Source organism: Notothenia rossii (assembly GCF_949606895.1).
Source record: "Notothenia rossii genome assembly, chromosome: 7".
NCBI lineage: Eukaryota > Metazoa > Chordata > Actinopteri > Perciformes > Nototheniidae > Notothenia > Notothenia rossii.
In genome coordinates, this window is record NC_136905.1 from 19,219,439 (window position 1) to 19,238,386 (window position 18,948).

Sequence of the window (18,948 nt, forward strand, 5' to 3'; positions counted from 1 at the left end):
ATGAGGAGCAACAGAGGCAGGATCCCTCACTACATAAAAACAAGATGTCAAATGTTGCATTATTATTACTGATCATGCTTAATCTATTTTCAAGTACTGTGAAACATTCTGAAGTGTAATGTATTCATTCAAATTCAAATATGTTCAATTATGTCTTTATGGGCAGCAGCTTGGCACACTTTGAAAGTCTTGCAGTTAAGCAATGATGTATCATAGACATTATATGCAGATTACACACATAACATCTTGCAACAACGTTTCCTGTCGCATCATTCAGACACTGAACATCCTTTTTGCACTAAGAGGTAAAAGTCATGTCTTTCACGGACATTAAGCTCTGCAGTCCCTGTCAACTTAGTTACACTGTGTTGCTTTATAAGTCATCGTAATGATGATGGATACATTAAAGGAGACTATGATTTTGTACCTATAGTTGCAGTTGACATAAAGCAAAAACTGAATGTCTGTATCAGTACATTTTGAGGATGTGTTGTCTGTATATTTAACCAAACTTTTTTTGGGTTACTCACAAGACCCACTGACAACATGTCCCAAAAATAAAGTGAGGTGTGAGGATGACACCAACGAGAGAACACCCAGCTTTCCAGGTTGAAATATTGTCCCTTCCGTCTTTAGAAATCTCACATCCTCAATCTGAAGGAGACACAACGGGTGACTAGCTGTCCGTAAGGTGTTTATTCTTTGCTGTGAGATTTTACAGTTGATCCGAGTTTGAAAATACCAGATGCCTTTGATTGTGTTCAGTCAGAAACTAGAACACTTTTCAGTAATACATTGATGTTTGTGCAAGCCTGACTGTTTGTTTCTGTCCATATGTCCTCAGCTGTAAGGTTGTGTGTGTGTGTCTGTGTGTGTGTACCCACATGACCTCTAATGATGATGAAATATGTTCCTAATCGTGTAGGTTATTTCTGTCGACTGACAGTTGTTGTAGAGGTGCTTGTTTACTGTGTGTGTAAAGTCGGTAGTGCGTGTGCATGTGTGTGTTTAATTGGACCTCCCTGAGCCAATCTCCAGGTGATGGAACTCATCTGCTCTTCCCCTGATTAAGGACAACAGATGGACTGGTATCACAGCACACACATAGACACACACACACACACACACACACACACACACACACACACACACACACACACACACACACACACACACACACACACACACACACACACACACACACACACACACACACACACACACACACACACACACACACACACACACACACACAATACTTCCACAGCCATGAGTCATCATCAAACAAATAGAACACACATATTGTGCCAGTCATTCGGCTGGTAATCAATACTACATAAACAAAGAGTGAATTATTTGTGGCCCCTAGATGTCCATGCATCAAGCTTAAATGACCCAGATGCTTCAGTCCGTTCAGTCTTCATCACCACCACCACCCAGCTCATTAAAATGGTTAACTATGCAAGAAAACTCATCCTTCTGCAACATTTCTAACACAACATTTTCACTGTCCTCCTCCATCTGTTTGACAAAAGTTAATTTATTCAACTAGCAAACTCTCAATCAAGAAATACATGTCCAACAACTCACAAGATGACAGGCATGGACATCTCCTTCCTAATGGAAAATCATTGATAATGACTTTCCAAATATACGTAATACCTAATTGATGAATATGTTTACCCCTGCCTGTTGACCCACATACAGAAATCTTTGAATGAAACACCTTTTATGCCCATAACCGTTAGTGTGAGTTCAAATTTTACGATCGTAAAAAACAAAGGAAAGTACTGGAGAAACCAATCATCGTTTTCCCCTGCTTTGTGGATAATATTCACAAACTGCACTTCTATCATAAAAAACTCACACGTAAGATCTGCAATTAGTACAAGAGTAGCTAAGAAAAACTGTGTCTACAATTTAATCCAGGGGTGTCAAACTCAATGTGATTGCGGGCCACATTGGAATTATGGTTGCACTCAAAGGGCCGGTTGTAACTTTAAGACTATATCAATATTTAATATATATAAATGATGTATTATATTATATTATTGCCTCTGCATTGGATTATTATCGGATCGGGTAATAACTTAAGCAACGTTTTGAAAAAAAAAATCACATTTTGAGAAAAAGTCCAATTCTAAGGAAAAAAGGCATATTTTTGAAGAAAAAAATTCAAATTATGAGAAAAAAGGTAAATATTGAAACTCAAATTTTAGATGCTTTACATAGCATACTGTATGTAGTTTATGGGCAATGTGCTTTTGTAAATCGGCAAGTAACCGTATAATAAATATGTAATATTCTTTGCAAGCTCTTGTGGGCCACAGAAAATGAAGTCACGGGCCGGATTTGGCCTCCGGGCCTTGAGTTTGACACCCCTGATTTCATCGACTTTGAAAAAAACACAATCAATTCACAGTTGAAGTCATAATGTAATTTATTTTAATCTCTGTTATTTCTCAACATTGTCCGATTTTGAAAAGATCCTGAGTCATTATCAAGGTAAAAGTCTTGAGAATCAACTTACTAATAATAAACCGTGATTGTGGAGTTGACACGACTCTCCCGTCACAGCGAACACTTGATCTTTAAATGTGTTATCTCAGTAGATCTGAGTCATCCGCTGAGTTTCCTCTAACCTTTACCAGATGTTCAGCTTCAAACCTGAGTCCATGTGTCCTCTATATACCTGCCTCATTAAAACACAGCAATACTTTAAAACCCCAACACAGTAATGTGAACTTTTACACCCTGGGACTAATTAAAATATATTTATGCAGCATCATTCGGTCTCAACGTGATAAAGTGATATTATGAACCACTTAAAACCTGCCGGTATTTATTTTTACGGTCCCAAGCTGCTGTTTAGGAAAACATCAAACTTGACAGCATATTAGATTGTCTATGCATTCTTAATTTTGTTATACTTTAATCCAACTTGTTGTTATGATCTGTGAACTATGACAAACATGTCAGAAGCACATGTGTATTATATATATTTTTTTTTATAGAAAATTGATATTATTTTACTTATAATTCATGAAAAGTGGGGCTGAGAAGGATAAGAAAACAGAAAGAAAGGGAGGCAAAATAAAGGAAGTCTTCACAGCAGATGATTCATTAATCTCTCAAATTATCTTTGTTGTTGTTGTTACATACTATCAACACAGAGCAGAGACAATCCTCAATCTTGCAGTAAAACTTGCCTGTGAACCCAGTGTGACCCTGGAGCAGATATTACTCTACTCCCATATTAATCCGGCACTCAGTGTAAAACACTCCATTTGGTCTACACCCATTTGCCTTCAGGGCCACATTAATGATAATTACGGGGCTCTCAGCAAGTTAATATCCCCCCGTATAATACATGTCATCGCGTGGTAGGTGATAAAAGAAGAGGAAACAAAAAAAGTAAACAGTCTCCCAATAATCATACACAATGGGGCAATATTTAAATGTAGTGCAACACACGATAGCTGAATGAAATCGATGAGCACTTGAAAAAACTAACAATAAAAAAAACAATAAAAATAAGTTCCATTCTTATCTCCCCAAAACATGGTGCCTCAACACACACACACACACACGCACACACACACACGCACACACACACACACACACACACACACACACACACACACACACACACACACACACACACACACACACACACACACACACACACACACACACACACACACACACACACACACACACACGCACAAACACGCTTAAAAAACGAAAAGAGAGAGAGAGAAATGGGTGAGAATGAAAGACAGAGAACGAAAGTAAAAAAAAAGCGGGGGGAGGAGTTGATAACAGCTTCAATAAATCATCCGGGCCAGTCGCCGCTCCCCAGGGATGCGGGATGGATTAAATTAAGCACTCCCTCTACCCATGTGTCTACCCCTCCATCTCCCCTCTCTCTCTCTTTCTCTATATCTCTCTCTCTCTCTCTCTCGCGCGCGCGCCGTATAAATGCCAACAGCTGATCGCGAGACGGCACACTCACGGGAACACCTCGCGGACGCAGCAGAAAGAGAGACCGAGGGGAAGAGAGAGAGAAGAGAGAGGGATCCTAAAAGAGAAAGAGGGGACGCTGTTGATTCACTCGCCCACAGGGAGTCTCGTTGTGATTTGCACCGTCCTAAGTACTCGTCATTAACGGGAATAAAGGACTATTTCGGCGGCAAAAAGAAAATTGGACAAGGTGCCCGACATTTTTCTTTTGAAGAGCTTCCAAAATCTTCCTCCCCCCTCCCCCCCTCTTATTTCCTTCGCATCCCTCCCTCCTCCTCAATCTCTTCTTCCTCTTCTTTAGAAGGACCCGAGAGCCGCCGCACGCGCTGCAGGTTGCGTCCTTTACCTTTTATTTTGTTTATTTTTTGTTGACTGCTCACGAGCCTCTGCCCTCTGATCTGCCGCCTGACTACGAGGAAAGAGTGCGCGAGCCCCCCCCGGAGGGAGCTGTCCGGTGCTGAAGTTGCATTTCTCACCCACTCTGCACGAGGACTAAAGCACGGGGACGGTCAGAAAGACAAACTAAAGACATTCTAACTAAGCGCTGGTTGGACATTTTTAACGGAGCAACTCGCTCTCTTCCGAAACAGTCTTCCTCTGGTGTGTATCGGGCGAGTCAGCACGCTGGCCAGGTCGTCGGAAAACGGCTGTGTTTGTGCGTGTGTGTCGTTGTGTTTGTGAGTGTGTGTGTGTGTGTGTGTGTGTGTGTGTGTGTGTGTGTGTGTGTGTGTGTGTGTGTGTGTGTGTGTGTGTGTGTGTGTGTCGGTGTCGCAGCACCATGCCAAGGTCTTTCCTGGTGAAAAAGGTGAAACTTGATGATTTCACGCATGATTTGGGGAATGTCTACCGGCACCGGACCGACCTCAGCCTGCGGCTCCATGACAAAGGTAGGTCAGGCTGTTGCACTGCGAGCACTAACAGGTGTCTCAAAAACAAGTCTCTCTGACAGAGGAGGAGGAGGAGGAGGAGGAGGAGGAGGAGGAGGAGGAGGAGGAGGAGGCAGGGAGCCTAACAATGCTGTTTCCAAAAATAAGGCTTTAGCATGTGACTGTGAGGTGGATTTATGTGTTAAATCCTGGAGGGAGTCCTTGTGATTGTTCTTTTAATTGACCCCAATAGCCATGTAGAGCTGCAATTCTTAACACAAATAACTCTACATGTATCACAGAGACTCAAAGATTTAATTAGCATAGCATTTTCCAGTTTGCATGTAGTGTTACCTGCTCTTGTTATATCCTGTCATATATCCTTGCTCTTTGAACCATGTGACAGTGTTGTTGCTACCTGTAGGTGATGTTGGTGTAGCCTACAGGCAGAGCCTATAATTATTGATTACAGCACACTGGCAGACAGCTCAGACATTGGACAGTTATTACCTTTGTGCTGGATGATAAAAACATCAAAGCCCTGCACTAAGCAGTCCATTATAAGTCATTCTACACGATTTGGCACCATAAAACACTGAGGAGCTGCAAACCTTAACTACAGCTTAACGATACCACCCACAATCCAACAGTTGATTTGAAGCGTTTGCTCGGTTGTAGCAGTTGACACTGGAGCAGAAAGGTCACTTGAGAAATCAACTAAATCCAGCGCGTCCCATGAATCATCGATTTTGGCCCTCGGTCAGCAGGGACTCTTCCCCCCCTACGCAGGCTAAATGAGGTTAAAAGAGATAAAGACAGGACTGAGGTTATTATTATGTGCTGCGCTTTAACTTGCTTAAGGGGAATTAACAAGCTCTGTCAAAGTCAAAGTGTTGTCATTGTGTGCACGGGGGCAGATATTTTATACAGACAACTAACTGACAAAACATGACAGTATTTGTACAGTGTTGTAAAGTGTCTGGGTGAAGCCAGCTGTCTTGTTCTTTTTCATGTAACAGCGCTGTGTCCAGGACGATTACCACCAATATATTGTTATTGATTGTTTATGAAATGATCCCCATTACAAGCCTATAGTCTGCATTCTGCATGTGCCCCGTGTTCAGGTATAGCTGTCCTATTTCTGCAGTGTATGCAGATTTCTATAGGGCGATATCCTGCCTAGATTCCATATTATTGTTATTATATATTGATATGTATTATTCTTTGAATACAAGCATCCCAAAAGGCTTTGTAACAATATCCCAAGAACCAGCATGTACCTCCCTAACTGCACCTCTCCCACGGATGATCTGTTGAATATAAGTTACAGGTAACAGATTCTGAATGGAAGTCACACCATTAGTCAATCATTCATTGTACCATCATGAATATGGTATTTTTTAATCAAATTATTTTTGATGAGCTCATTAGGTGTAACAAACCACCTCGATATGTTGACGACAGAGTGACTCATTGTGTAGTTCTGCGTCTTTGCTCCTGAAGCTGTGAACTCCCCCCCCCCCCCCTGTGACTTTGTGCGTCACATTTTACACCAAAACCCTGAGATGCCTTTGCAATGTAACTGATGGACTGCTTCCACCACCAATGTCATTGTCACACTGTTGGACACCAACATGTGTGCTCTGTGCGCAGTCTTGCCTGCATGCCTCTGCTCGTAAAGCAAAGAGCTGTCAGCGGTGTATTTATAATGCCGAGGTTAACAAGTCCCGCTCGGCTCGACACGCGATCTGCCGGCTCAGCAGCTGCGTGTCCCGGCCCACCTTTTGTCTCTACCCCCTAACATCTGACGGGAACAGCTTAATGCAGCTTCCACATACAGTACAACACAGGCGTATTTGTACTGTATGTGGAAGCTGCATTAAGCTGTAAACACCGCGTTAGGAGCGACTCTCTGCGCGAACGAACCGGCTTATGGAATAATTGATATCTCACCCATGCTCAGTGCGTTGTGTGCGATGGGACTGTGTATTCAGTTGGGATGTGTGGAGGCTGTTATCGTGTGCAGACATATATGCGTCGTCACAGAGCGTGTTGCTTCTGCATCTCAAAAGTACTCCTCCAAGAGACTGGATTTAATAATAACAACTTCTTAAAAGGGGAGAAAAAGTAAATACTAATAGCACTAATATTTCATGTTTTGATGACGAACAGGTTTCCCTTTACATCATACACATCATACATTGACTTCAAATGTAACCTCCGGACTTCCTGGTGACTTCATCTAAAGGTATTTTATGATGTGTAGATATAAGTATTTAGTCATTTACTATATCTGCAGTTGTGTATGGTTTCTTGACATGCATTTCCTAATGAGAATCATAATACCTTTATTGCCAGTCAGTTTGGACTGAGAGCTGTAGGGTCGCCGGTTCAAGTCCCCAACCAGACCTGTGGTCCTGGTACTTGGAGAGGTCCCAGTTCACCTCCTGGGCCCCTCCGTGGTGCCCTTGAGCAAGGCACCGGACACCCCCCCACTCCCATTGCTCCCTGGGCGCTGTGCAATAGCTGCCCACTGCTCCTAGTACTAGGATGGGTTAAATGCAGCAGAGGCAACATGTGTGAATCAAACCATTAAAGAGGGTTTCATCCCTCCGATTCTAATCTATCTACATATACAGTATATGATACTCGTAAAAAACATACGTCACAACCTGCTCACATACTGTGCATCTGCATAGCTTTAGGAGGAGTTTTAGTAACTGTACTTTCCCCAAAAGGCTTGCCATGCAGCTCTTCAGCCCCCTGATGTGTGAAAAGCACGCTGTTGCCCGCACTGACTAAGCCTGTGCAGCAGCCCTGCTGTCACCGTGCCATCGACCTGCTCCGCACTGGAGCTGTCCGTGGTGCTGATGCTCCTTTTCACCGCCTAAATCAGCTTTCTCAAGTTCAGGGTCAGCCTGTGTGCATTTATCTTTCTCAGAGGATGGGATTTAAATTGCAACCTTTGAGAACTGAAAGGAGGTATATTGCTGAATTATATATAGACTAATACTGCGGGCTTTTTTTACACTCCACAGGTGTGCAGGAGTGAGACAGATGTTCTGCGTTGCAATATGCCAATTCAGACTTCCACATATGTTTACAGTTGTTGGAAGTAGTTACAGTTGCTGCTGCTAATTGTGAGTTGAGGTCTTCCTTTAGAGTACTTAAGAAGGTTTAATGCAGGCGTTGGATTTGGACATAGGTGCTGCAGCAGTATGCAGGTACGTAGGACTGTGACTATTAGGATGACTAGTAGGATGGGAAGAGGATAACAACACATATCACTATCAGAATATTATGTTTTGTTTCAAGGATGAACTGATGATGGTCAAAGTCAAGGTCACTGTGACCTTGCAAAACACGTTTTTGGTCATAATTTAATAATTTAAAAGCTAATGATGATAATTTTGCACACATGTCTAAACACATGACATTTTGGAGTGACGGATGTAAACTGAAACTGGACTGTTAGCTGGAGGCAACACACTACTTGTATGTTGTTAGATCCCACTGCTCGGATTTCAAAGTAACACCTTCTTACTTGTTTTCCTAATATTAGATTTAAAAATTGCATTGTAACGAATGCTTGCATTATCACACTATTTTGTAACTGTCAACCCTGTATCGTGACAGTTTGGGCCGTACCACCAGATTCTTGCAGATACACAGCCATTATGAGGAATACAGTATTAGGTGTACTTCTACACCTGACATGTGGCAGCCTATTCAAGTCTTTTTCAGAGCATTTTATTGAGAGGAGGACTTAACCCTCTGCACCTCTCAGAAACAGCACAACACAAAACATATTCGATAAAACCACGGATGATCTTGTGGATAGAAGTCTTATAAATACATGTAACGTTTTTAAAATAAATGTTGATCGGCTCTTTTTGTTCGGTTGAAGTGTTTCCATCTTTGGTTCTCTTCTCTTTCAACTTAGAGGAAAAATGCGTAAGATTTCTAAAGACATACAGTGCTGCCATGCCTTTCGTGTCAGTGTGTGTGTCCATCCACAGCACTTAGTGAACACCCTAATGGTGTTCCTACACACCATATGCAGTAACATGCTAGAAACAAGTAACTGGTTGAATGAACACGCTGAATATTCACGTCAACCTAACGTCTCTAGGTTTTGTACTAAATGCACTCAAGTGGAATGTAGGAGCAGGAAAACACCGTACAGCTGTATCAGGCGAGATGTACCTCTCTAATGGTGTGGTTGTTTACATCCCTGAGTAAGCACTTGTTCAATTTCACCAATTCAGACGGTGTAAAGCTGGTCAGGAAAGTGAAGCGCTGCATTACTGTCTCCGTGAAGGAGGATAAGCTGGAGAAAAGAGGACTATCTGATTTCACTCTGTTCTTCCTGTCCAGCTGGCTAAAGCTATTTAATGGCGTTAATCCAAACTTTCCCCTGTTGAGTCCCTATTACGCAGGCGTGTGCAGTCGAGAATGTCACTCACACTACACTCACACTACGTGCTGGTGTATGAACCGCAGGTCCCTTATGGGGGGGCTGGTGTTTGATCATCCTGTTTTTGTATTAATTAATTTTAATATAGCATTTTATTCCTATCAAGGCAAGTTTATCAATATAGCACCTTTCAACACAAGGCAATTCAAAGTGCTTTACAAAAATGAAAGACATTAAGAAACATATTATAAAATGGCATTTAAAAACACGCAAAGCGAGGATAATAAAACATGAATAACAAGGCTACATGAATAAAAGTGACAGTGCAGTGTGAGATACACACATCTGAAATGTTTAGGTCTGACTCTCAATCATTGCTAACTTTTTAGCAGAAATAGTTCAAGTTATGTCAGTGGTACAGTACGGTCCAGCACCTACATCTGAGTCCCTACGTCTTTGTTTCCATTGCCATGCTTCACTATAAACAGCTTTTATGTTGTTTTTCTTTTTAAATGTACATGTCATAACAACTTGTGTGTGTTTTATGTGGGCTGCCACAGTCGGACAACATATGATTCAACAAGATGTGGCTCCCCATGTCACATGCAGGTTCATTCAAATATAGCACCCCTAATTTGAGTTTCTCCACCCAGTCTAAGAATCACCTTTCCAAAGGTGCAGTTATCTTTATAACAAGCCAATTAGAGCACACCGGGCATTTTTGGGAGGGGTGGCTTTAATGGGGCAATTTACACAAAGAGTTAAAACTGATTTATTTAGAAGGACAGTGTGAGAAACATTGCTGCTTGCTCTATAAAACAAATTATAACTAGATGAAAATGTTACTCATATGTCTCCTTTAATTTCTATAACCTCTCACTGTTTTCTTTCTTCCATGGCAGCTGGTTACATCAGTGACTACATCAGCCCCGTCGTGTACGATGGTGAGAGTGATGGCGGGCTCAAGGTGCCCTCCCCTGAGCCCCCCTACGATGGGGTCCACAGTGAATACGGGGCCCCTGACTCCGAGTCCCCTGACAGTCCTAGCTCAGAAATCACTGACAGCTACATCAACGGGGACGCTGCGGTGAGCGACGGTTACTCAGTCGACGCCTTCTTCATCAGCGATGGCCGCTCGAGGAGGAAAGCCATCAGCAGCCCCCGGACCATTCAGAGGCACAGCTGCAACGAGTGCGGCAAAACCTACGCCACGTCTTCCAACCTAAGCCGGCACAAACAGACACACCGCTCGCTGGACAGCAAGATGGCGAAGAAATGTCCGACCTGCGCGAAGGTGTACGTGTCCATGCCCGCCATGGCCATGCACCTGCTCACTCACGACCTCAAGCACAAGTGTGACGTGTGTGGGAAAGCCTTCAGTCGGCCGTGGCTTTTACAGGGCCACATGCGCTCTCACACGGGCGAGAAGCCGTTCGGATGCGCCCACTGCGGGAAGGCCTTCGCCGACCGCTCCAATCTGCGCGCTCACATGCAGACCCACTCGGCCTTCAAGCACTTCAAGTGTAAACGCTGCGACAAGACCTTCGCGCTCAAGAGTTATCTGAACAAGCACTACGAGTCCGCTTGCTTCAAAGGCCCCTACTCTCCTCTCGGCCCCCTCGATGCATGACCCCCTGCATAGATAAAACACAAACTGCAGACATAGATTTCCATTATCCTTACAGACTGAACTGCAGACACAAACAATCTATTTTTGGTCAGAATATGACCTTGCTTCCCTCCTCCTCCTCCTCTCTAACGGAGCCTATTCATGATGATAGCACAATTTTTCTCCTTGAGATTTGTCCACTTAAGGATTTAACTGATCGACGCATGCACTTCCTCAAAAACTCTTCACCTCCTCTTCTGTCCGTTCTGGATGGAGACAATAATACTAACACGGCTTCCTTCTGGCATCTAGATACATAGACTTTGGGACACTGATGAGGACGACAGACAATAATAAGCCTATATCTCCATGGTTACCTGCACTGAGACGCAGTGAAAGAGGTTTTCTCCTTCCCATTTTTTTTTTTGGGGAATAATAGTAATAATAATAGTAATAATAATGATAATAATAATGTTCTGCTGCACCAAGTGACCATATTCTCTCCACTACTGAGGTAAAAACTATTTATTTATTTACTTATTTATTTGAACATGATTTTGTATTTGTTATATCTTTATACTTGATTGAATCACATTGAAGTGATAGCGTTAACTTATTTGTTGCACTTTAATTTCTGTATATGTATGTAGGATATTTGCCAACCTCTTTTATCACTACAGGCCAAAGCATATGTCACTTTTTTAAGTACTATTTTTTCTTATTATGTTGTTTACCTTTTTTTTCTTTTCGTACTAACGTTATTGCATGCAAAAAAATTATGAAATCTATGCCAACGTCATAAAAAGCTTATGATTTTTTTGCCAAATTCCTATAAATAGAGCGTGAGGGCAATATTTTTTCTCTTGGAGCCTCCATAGGACTCTTTAAAAGCAATAATCACCTAATGCATGGTATTTTATGATGAAGTTATGAAGTATTACCTACTACTGTATAGCAGTTTAAAAATCAGGTATGTCTTACTTCACCTATAGTCATAAACAGAAAAAAAACTAATATTACAGACATCAGGGAACATGCCAATGTAGTGTTAGAGTAACAAAAAGAAAAGTCCTGTCTTTCCTCTCTTGTTATGCACTGCCTGCCTCTTAGTGAGTAGAACTAACGTAGGATGTAGGCTAGAGAGGCTGGGGTCAGCTGCCTGCTGGGTGTGGGCCTATTGTGGGATAACTAAAACCCTGTCAGAACTATGCTAAGCTAACTCTAACCCTGTCAGACCTGTGCTAGGCTAACTCTAACCAGTCAGAACTGTGCTAGGCTAACGCTAACCTGTCAGACCTGTGCTAGGCTAACTCTAACCTGTCAGACCTGTGCTAGGCTAACGCTAAACCTGTTAGAACTTTGCTAGGCTAACTAACCCGTCAGACCTATGCTAAGCTAACTCTAGCATCACATAAGGCTGCTAACAGTATCTTGGATTAAGCTTGACAACAGTTTAGTCGGACTGGATCATTGGACATTCAACAGATTATTAAAAGGTACGCAGATGTTAAAACGGCACAAAACAAATGTTCTGTGTCATGCAGCCAAATAATAATGGGCTTTAATAGATCTTTTAATATCACAATGGTTACCAAAATGATAGCAGGTATAGTGCTCGTACTGTAGCAACTCAGTATTCCTTCAATTGAAATCCGAGTTTGGCGCATTGTTGAAGTTGGACCGAGGTCAACTTGAAATGCAATGCATTATTCAACTAGCCTTCCAGTGCACTTCCAAACCATAAAGCGTGCATTCTTCAACCGCAGAGAAAGCATGCACTTTAGCTGGAAGGTTCAACCGTTACAGTCCGACAGATACATTTGGCAACGATTATTCTGCAGTAGGCCCCATTTAACCCTTCTGGGCCGACCATGGGCTAACTCTATGAGCGATTTACCTACAGACAGGCTAACTCTAATCCACATCAACCCATAGGTTTAACCTTTTATTTAGGCGGCCAATACCAGTGTTGCTGAACCCAGTTCTCTGCAGCTCAAAAACATTTTCTACAGATCCCTGGAGCTCCCTGAGAGACAGACTGAGGACACAGATCTGCACAAAACATCAAGTGCTTGTTTTAAATGCCATATTTATCATTGTAACTTTGCATGCCCACACATGAGAGCACACAGTGCCTGCTTTTGAGCTTTGATGAGAAACACACGGGGAGAATTTGTGTCTACAGTCAATCTTCCAACAATTGAAAAGAAAATGGGTTTAATATTTAAATGTGAATCTCTGACAGAGGAAGTTTTGATGATTACGGTGCTTCCTCAGGCATAAGATTACTCAATTAGAGATGGACTTGATTGATATCCAACACCATTTAGGGTTTTAGGGACAAAAGGAGAGTCTGCACTGATACATGGACCCATTACCTAATTTAATTAACATCCCAGAGATAAAGTTATTGGACCTGTGTGACATCAAAGGTGGACAGATCTGCTCTGAAGTGAGAAGTAAACATTTTTCATTGAAAGGCTTGTGTTGCTGGAGACAATAGGATCTTTAAGTCTTTCACAAAGAAGTATTTGATTGTAAGAAGTCAATGAGAAAGAGGCGGTTTCTGTTGTGATAGAAACAGTGAGAGTGTGAGTCAGCAAACTACAGCTCTCTTATCTCTCTGCCTGATTTCAGCTGCAATCACTTGAATTGTATCAGACATTTAGTCATAGAGCTTTAACTTCTTAGGGCGGGCATTTGTCTCGTTATCAGTGATTTTTCAGACTTGTCCAAATTCTCATAATAAATAACACAAGTTCATTTGTATATTAAAAAGCCTGAGTACGGCACAGTATATGCAAAGAAAACAGCATTACCTTTATTTCTCTGAAAACATCTTAGAGATATAACGAATAATATGGTTTTTATTTTAACTGCTGACTTTAAAATAGTTTTTTTATTGAATCTCGATGCGAGCAAGAAAAGCGATAGGACAGTTCCTGTTGTCGTTACAGATCAAAGTGTTTAGGGTACGACGTTGTTACAGAAACCACTGATGGGCTCTCTGGCAGCGATGTCTCCCGCTGCTGTTTATGTACCATTAATCGTATCTTTGTGTATGAAAAAACTCTTTGAAACTTTGCACTGCAGTCTAAACGTCTTAAGGGTATTTGTTGAGATGTTGTTGGGCGGCTGTTTGTACCGGTTTTGAGGCAGGAAAGCTGTGTGTGCGTCTGTCTCTGGGCGAGCTCCAGGTCTGTCCTCTATAAGCACTTCCATTCTACTCATCTCCACCTTAAAGAAAGTAGCACAATGAAACTAACTAGAATTCAGGTAGAGAAGAATTAAAAACCTTGTACTAGCTTGACCTCTCTTATTTTTTTGTATTTCCAAGTTAAAGAATGATGATAACCTAAATAATCATTTATTGCAAATGGGTTTGTATAGAATCCTTTGGATTGAGACATTTGTACTGCTGTATATCTAACACACCTTATCTCGGGGGGTTTGGCTCTCTGTTGCAGAGAGGAGACCTCCTGGGTTTTTTTTGAGCCAGAATTCAGACAATGTAAGCACAATGAACACAAAGCATTTTGTGGCACTTCATAATAAAGAATAATCCTAATCAACCAGAGCAGTTTGTCGTAGTTTTGTGTCTTATCTTGTTTTAAAAAGTATTCTGTTGATCATAACGAGCCGATACAAACAATAAGAGCAGTAGCTGTAGCTGCTCTAATGCACTTGGTAGGTGAGTATTTCTTTCATTCCTTTTAAACTCTTCTGAATCCTATAATGTATTTTCTGAATGAGTAGCTTTTAAGGCAGTTAGTGCTAATAAAATAAATTAACCTTAGAGTCAGAAGAGTGTTCATTTACATGGAATAACACTCAGATATGCACTCCACAGGACAAACTTTGTATTAGCTTTGTCAATATTGTATGTTTAAAGAGGGCCTGGGTTAACACTGGTGCACAGTGTGCTCATTAGCACTCTTTAGGCTGGGAGCGATCCTCCAGTAATGGGCTTCTGGATGGCTAAATACAGCAGCTTGCTCACTCTGTATTTGAACATTTAGCGGTGGTTAAGTATGGAATCACTTTAGGCCCCTTTGTTTCAAATCTTAGCGATAACCTTAATTATGGAACTATAAATGTTGGAGTTTGGAAACAAAAACACTGATGGGGAAGTATGTATTAACTTCTATCTGATTCAGGCTGTGGATACAACGATCAACCATGCTTTCATTGATGCTTAAACTGCTGATTACCACTTAAAATATGTTTGATTATACATACACACTATACACTAATCATACTGTGAAGGACAGAGGCACATAAGGAGTCAATAAAATACAAATAAATGGGAAGTATATCTTTTTTTACTGTAATTTGTTTAGGCACAAATCCAACGTTTCCACTTGACAGAATGTTTGCAAAAGTTGTCAACTGATACACTATAGAGGAACATATGCAATGTTACACACAGATGGAAATTGAAACACACTTAAGTAGAGATACAATTGAACACTTGCTAGACTGAAAATAATTGTTTTCTTTCCTAAAAAGGAACACCGAAGGAAAGGAAACGCTGCCTGACGATGTTCCTCTGAACTGGCTCTCATTGTTTCCACAGCGGCTCCGTGGGTCTGCAGCCAGGTGTGTTCCGGTGACATTGCAGACATGCAGCATGGGAAACTGACCAACTAATCTTTATCTTGCAGTGACTTTGAATTAAAGGTGACCTGCGCCGGCATCGTTTCAGCTGGACGTCACCTCAAAGCAACACCTTTCCGTGTAATTGGCAATTTGGAGATCCTCATAGCTGAAGCTGCATTGCTAGTGACAAGTCTGAAGACAAGCTAACGTTTGCTAGCTAGACCTAACGTCTCCTTATTTCTCTATTTATTTTTGAAATCATTAGGCCACATTTTAGGAATGTATTACAAATGTTATTTACATGATCATTGTAATTTGTTTGTATGATCACCTGTTACATGATATCATGCAGAGGGAAACCTTTTCTCGAGTCGAGCTACATTACAAACTTGCTGCTGTTAGCTCCACGCAAAAAGTCAAAATACATGTATATTGTTGCTTTGCCAACATGTGTCGTGTACAAGGCAATCAACTACAGTATCTATAGAGGTTCACTTTCAGGACTACCATGCATCTCTCTGCAGCTTTATGAAGTACCATCCTATCCCAAAAATGGGTTGCCCAGCAGTTACAAAAAGACAGGAACGTGTCCGCCCACCTCCATGAATCACCTTCTCCGTTCTCCAGTCTTCAAACTTCTCCTTTTCTCCTCATCTCTGTTTTCGTCCTCATCGTTTTACAGCTGTTCCCCCTCTCCGCACATCTGGTTTTCTCTCTCCTCCTGTTTCCTCTCCTCTGTTTCTTTCTTCTCCATCATCCCCCTTCTCCATCACCTGCTTCTTCCTCTCTTCCTCCCTCCTTGTGCTCCCCTCTCCTTCCTCTCGTTTCTCCCTCCTGCAGAGTCAAACCAGGCCATCAGGCCTTTGAGGACCTGAAAGTCATTTAACTCCTGGTAGATAATACGTCTTAGAATATAGCTCCTCTCAGATAATAAGCTTTATCACTTGATTGCTCTGCACGCTCCCTACTGTCTTTAGATTCATGTCCAGGGACCAACTCAGGCGAATCTCACTATTTCCTTCCTGGCAAGTCAAATTAGCATCCTGTGTGTGTGTGTGTGTGTGTGTGTGTGTGTGTGTGTGTGTGTGTGTGTGTGTGTGTGTGTGTGTGTGTGTGTGTGTGTGTGTGTCTGCGCGTGTGTGTCTGTGTGTGTCTGTGTATCAATGATTACTCATTACAGGGAATGAGAGATTGCTGAGGGTGCAAATCAAATCCAACCAGCCCAAAGGTTATCTTCCGATAGTGAATGTGTCCGGTGGAAATAGTAAGATTTAATGGTCCACAATTGTAAAATAAACATCTTTATTTAACCTCATGCTGACTTTAATTTTGATCAGCTTTAATAGTCCCTCAGGAACTCCTCTCTCTTCACCTGTCCTCTGCCTCATCCTGCTCTTCATCTTTTACCTCGTCTTCGCTCTCACACCTAATTTGTTTCTGCCTCACGACTGAACTCATATCTTAACTGAGATCGATTTGACTAGCTAGCATGGCAATGAAATAAAGGGAAACATACACAGGAAAAATAAGAACATTTTGAAGGGATAAGAGTAAAATAAATACCAGAGTCAGCTAGTCACAATTTGTTGGAACCAACATGCTAACTGAAGGTCAAAATGTCCACCCTGTCGTTGTACCAAAATGTCCAACATTTCAACTCTGAGTGGTCAACAGGTTTCATGGTCTGTTTGAAAGGATGTCCAAGAGTTCTTACACTAATGTTCACAGATGATGATCTACAGATGCACCAGAGCTTGTAAGGAGTTACAAGTCCAGAGATGTATCTTCTGTTAGCATGCCGCAGTACAGAAAAGCTTGTTTTGGAGGTTTTGCTGATAGAGGCGCACGGAGAATTATACTAAGATGTAATTGGGCCATGAATAAACACTTACTATATTATAAGTGTCTTTATGACCAGAATTAGCCTATTTTGTTGTTGAAGAAAGCACAGCTCTGCAATTTAGTCAGCGCAATAGGGCTACGCTGCTTCTCCCCAGTGACACCAAGTATCTGGGGCCATATTATGTGTCAGAGAGCAGATGTTTAACAATGTGATGTCATGGCTAATAATCATGACCTCAGATGTGTCTGTGATCAGCTGTGGGAAATGTTTTGCAGGTTGAGAAAGCAGACATTTAATGAGCCCATCACTCATCCTCTCTGTCGTTCTTCCCACTCCCTCGCCTCTCGTTGTGTCTCCTCTCATTCATGTCACTCCGCCTCCACCTAACCTCTGTAATATTAGGCAGAGCCGTAATAAGTCCAGCTTCCTCTGGGATCTCTGATGTCATCTGTCAAAGCAGGCATCATTATGTGCTTTATGAACTAAGTCCCGCCATGCTGTGCTGGGATAGCGCTTATCAATTTAGACAAGTCCAACTGAAATGTAATTGCTTTTTTTTTGTCTGCTAAAGCAAACATAACTGCACTGTAAGCCATTTGTCCTGTGTTCTCCTCAGAGAAAATCAGAGACAAAAGGGGGGAAAGGTACATTATCAGTATACCTGTATGAACGCCATATTTCGATACAGCCAATCAAATATTTTCCTACAGCAGTTAGATCAGCATTCAATCACAGGCGAGCAACCGGTCACAATGGGTGACAGACAACAGCCTTATGCACAACAGCAGAGCATGCGACTCTTAGCTTAACTCGTCCCCCTATTAGCTTTCCCACTAAATTATCACTTTTCTCACCCTTACAAACAGGAATGCACATTTTGTTATGCTCTTTAGCTTTTTGAACGAGCCAGCAAGCAAAGATTCAGTGGTGAAATATGCACTATCAGTTTGCACTAGGCTAGATAGATGACTGTACTGTTTTTTACATTGAATGGTTTTGCAAGTATGTATCAAACTCAAAATAAGAATGTGATGCATTGAGTTGTTAATCTCAACATTTAAAACAGTTAAATCTGGTGTTTTCCCCAGAAATCCTCTAAAAACCCCACAGTTCACTACCTGCTCACAGCAAATGACCGACAGACACAGTAAGAGACTAGCGGGTAAACATAGTGGAGCATTTAGCAGCTAAAGAGCCAGATTATTTCCCTCAGGAGTTGGCTGAGAACAAACTCAGAGCTAAAAGAGAGGGAATCAGACTCGACGGATGATAATGTTGCACTGCTGGATGTGTAAATAAGCAACTGCTCATCATATCAAGTTAAGAGGTAAACATAAGTTCTTTCTGCTGCAGCCAAATATCAATTATTACATTACATGTTACTTGTTAGACGCTTTTATCCAAAGCGATGTACATACTCAATACTGTGGGCAATCCCCACAGGAGCAATGTGGGGTGAAGTGTCTTGCCCAGGGACACAACGACATGCTGACTGCAGTGGGGTTTGAACCTGTGCTCCCCTGATTCGAACACCAACGCACTAACCCACTGCGCCACCCGCCTCCTGTACTGTTTAATGTGCTTTCCGCAA

General features: G+C 41.9%; 1 protein-coding gene across 1 annotated transcript; it reads left to right on the top strand.

Annotated features, from left to right (window-relative positions):
• Positions 1-4,021: 4,021 nt before the first annotated feature.
• On the top strand, positions 4,022-14,483 carry LOC307013600 (transcriptional repressor scratch 1-like). The gene is made up of 2 exons (XM_079641027.1): positions 4,022-4,910; positions 10,209-14,483. The coding sequence occupies exons 1-2, from the start codon at positions 4,802-4,804 to the stop codon at positions 10,934-10,936; spliced, it is 837 nt and encodes a 278-aa protein (XP_079497153.1). The 5' UTR covers positions 4,022-4,801; the 3' UTR covers positions 10,937-14,483.
• Positions 14,484-18,948: the final 4,465 nt, after the last annotated feature.

Coding starts and splice junctions, on each gene's coding strand:
- LOC307013600 (XM_079641027.1), top strand. CDS start 4,802: ATGCCAAGGTCTTTCCTGGTGAAAAAGGTGAAACTTGATGATTTCACG. Junction 4,911..10,208: donor CCTGCGGCTCCATGACAAAG/GTAGGTCAGGCT, acceptor CTTCCATGGCAG/CTGGTTACATCAGTGACTAC.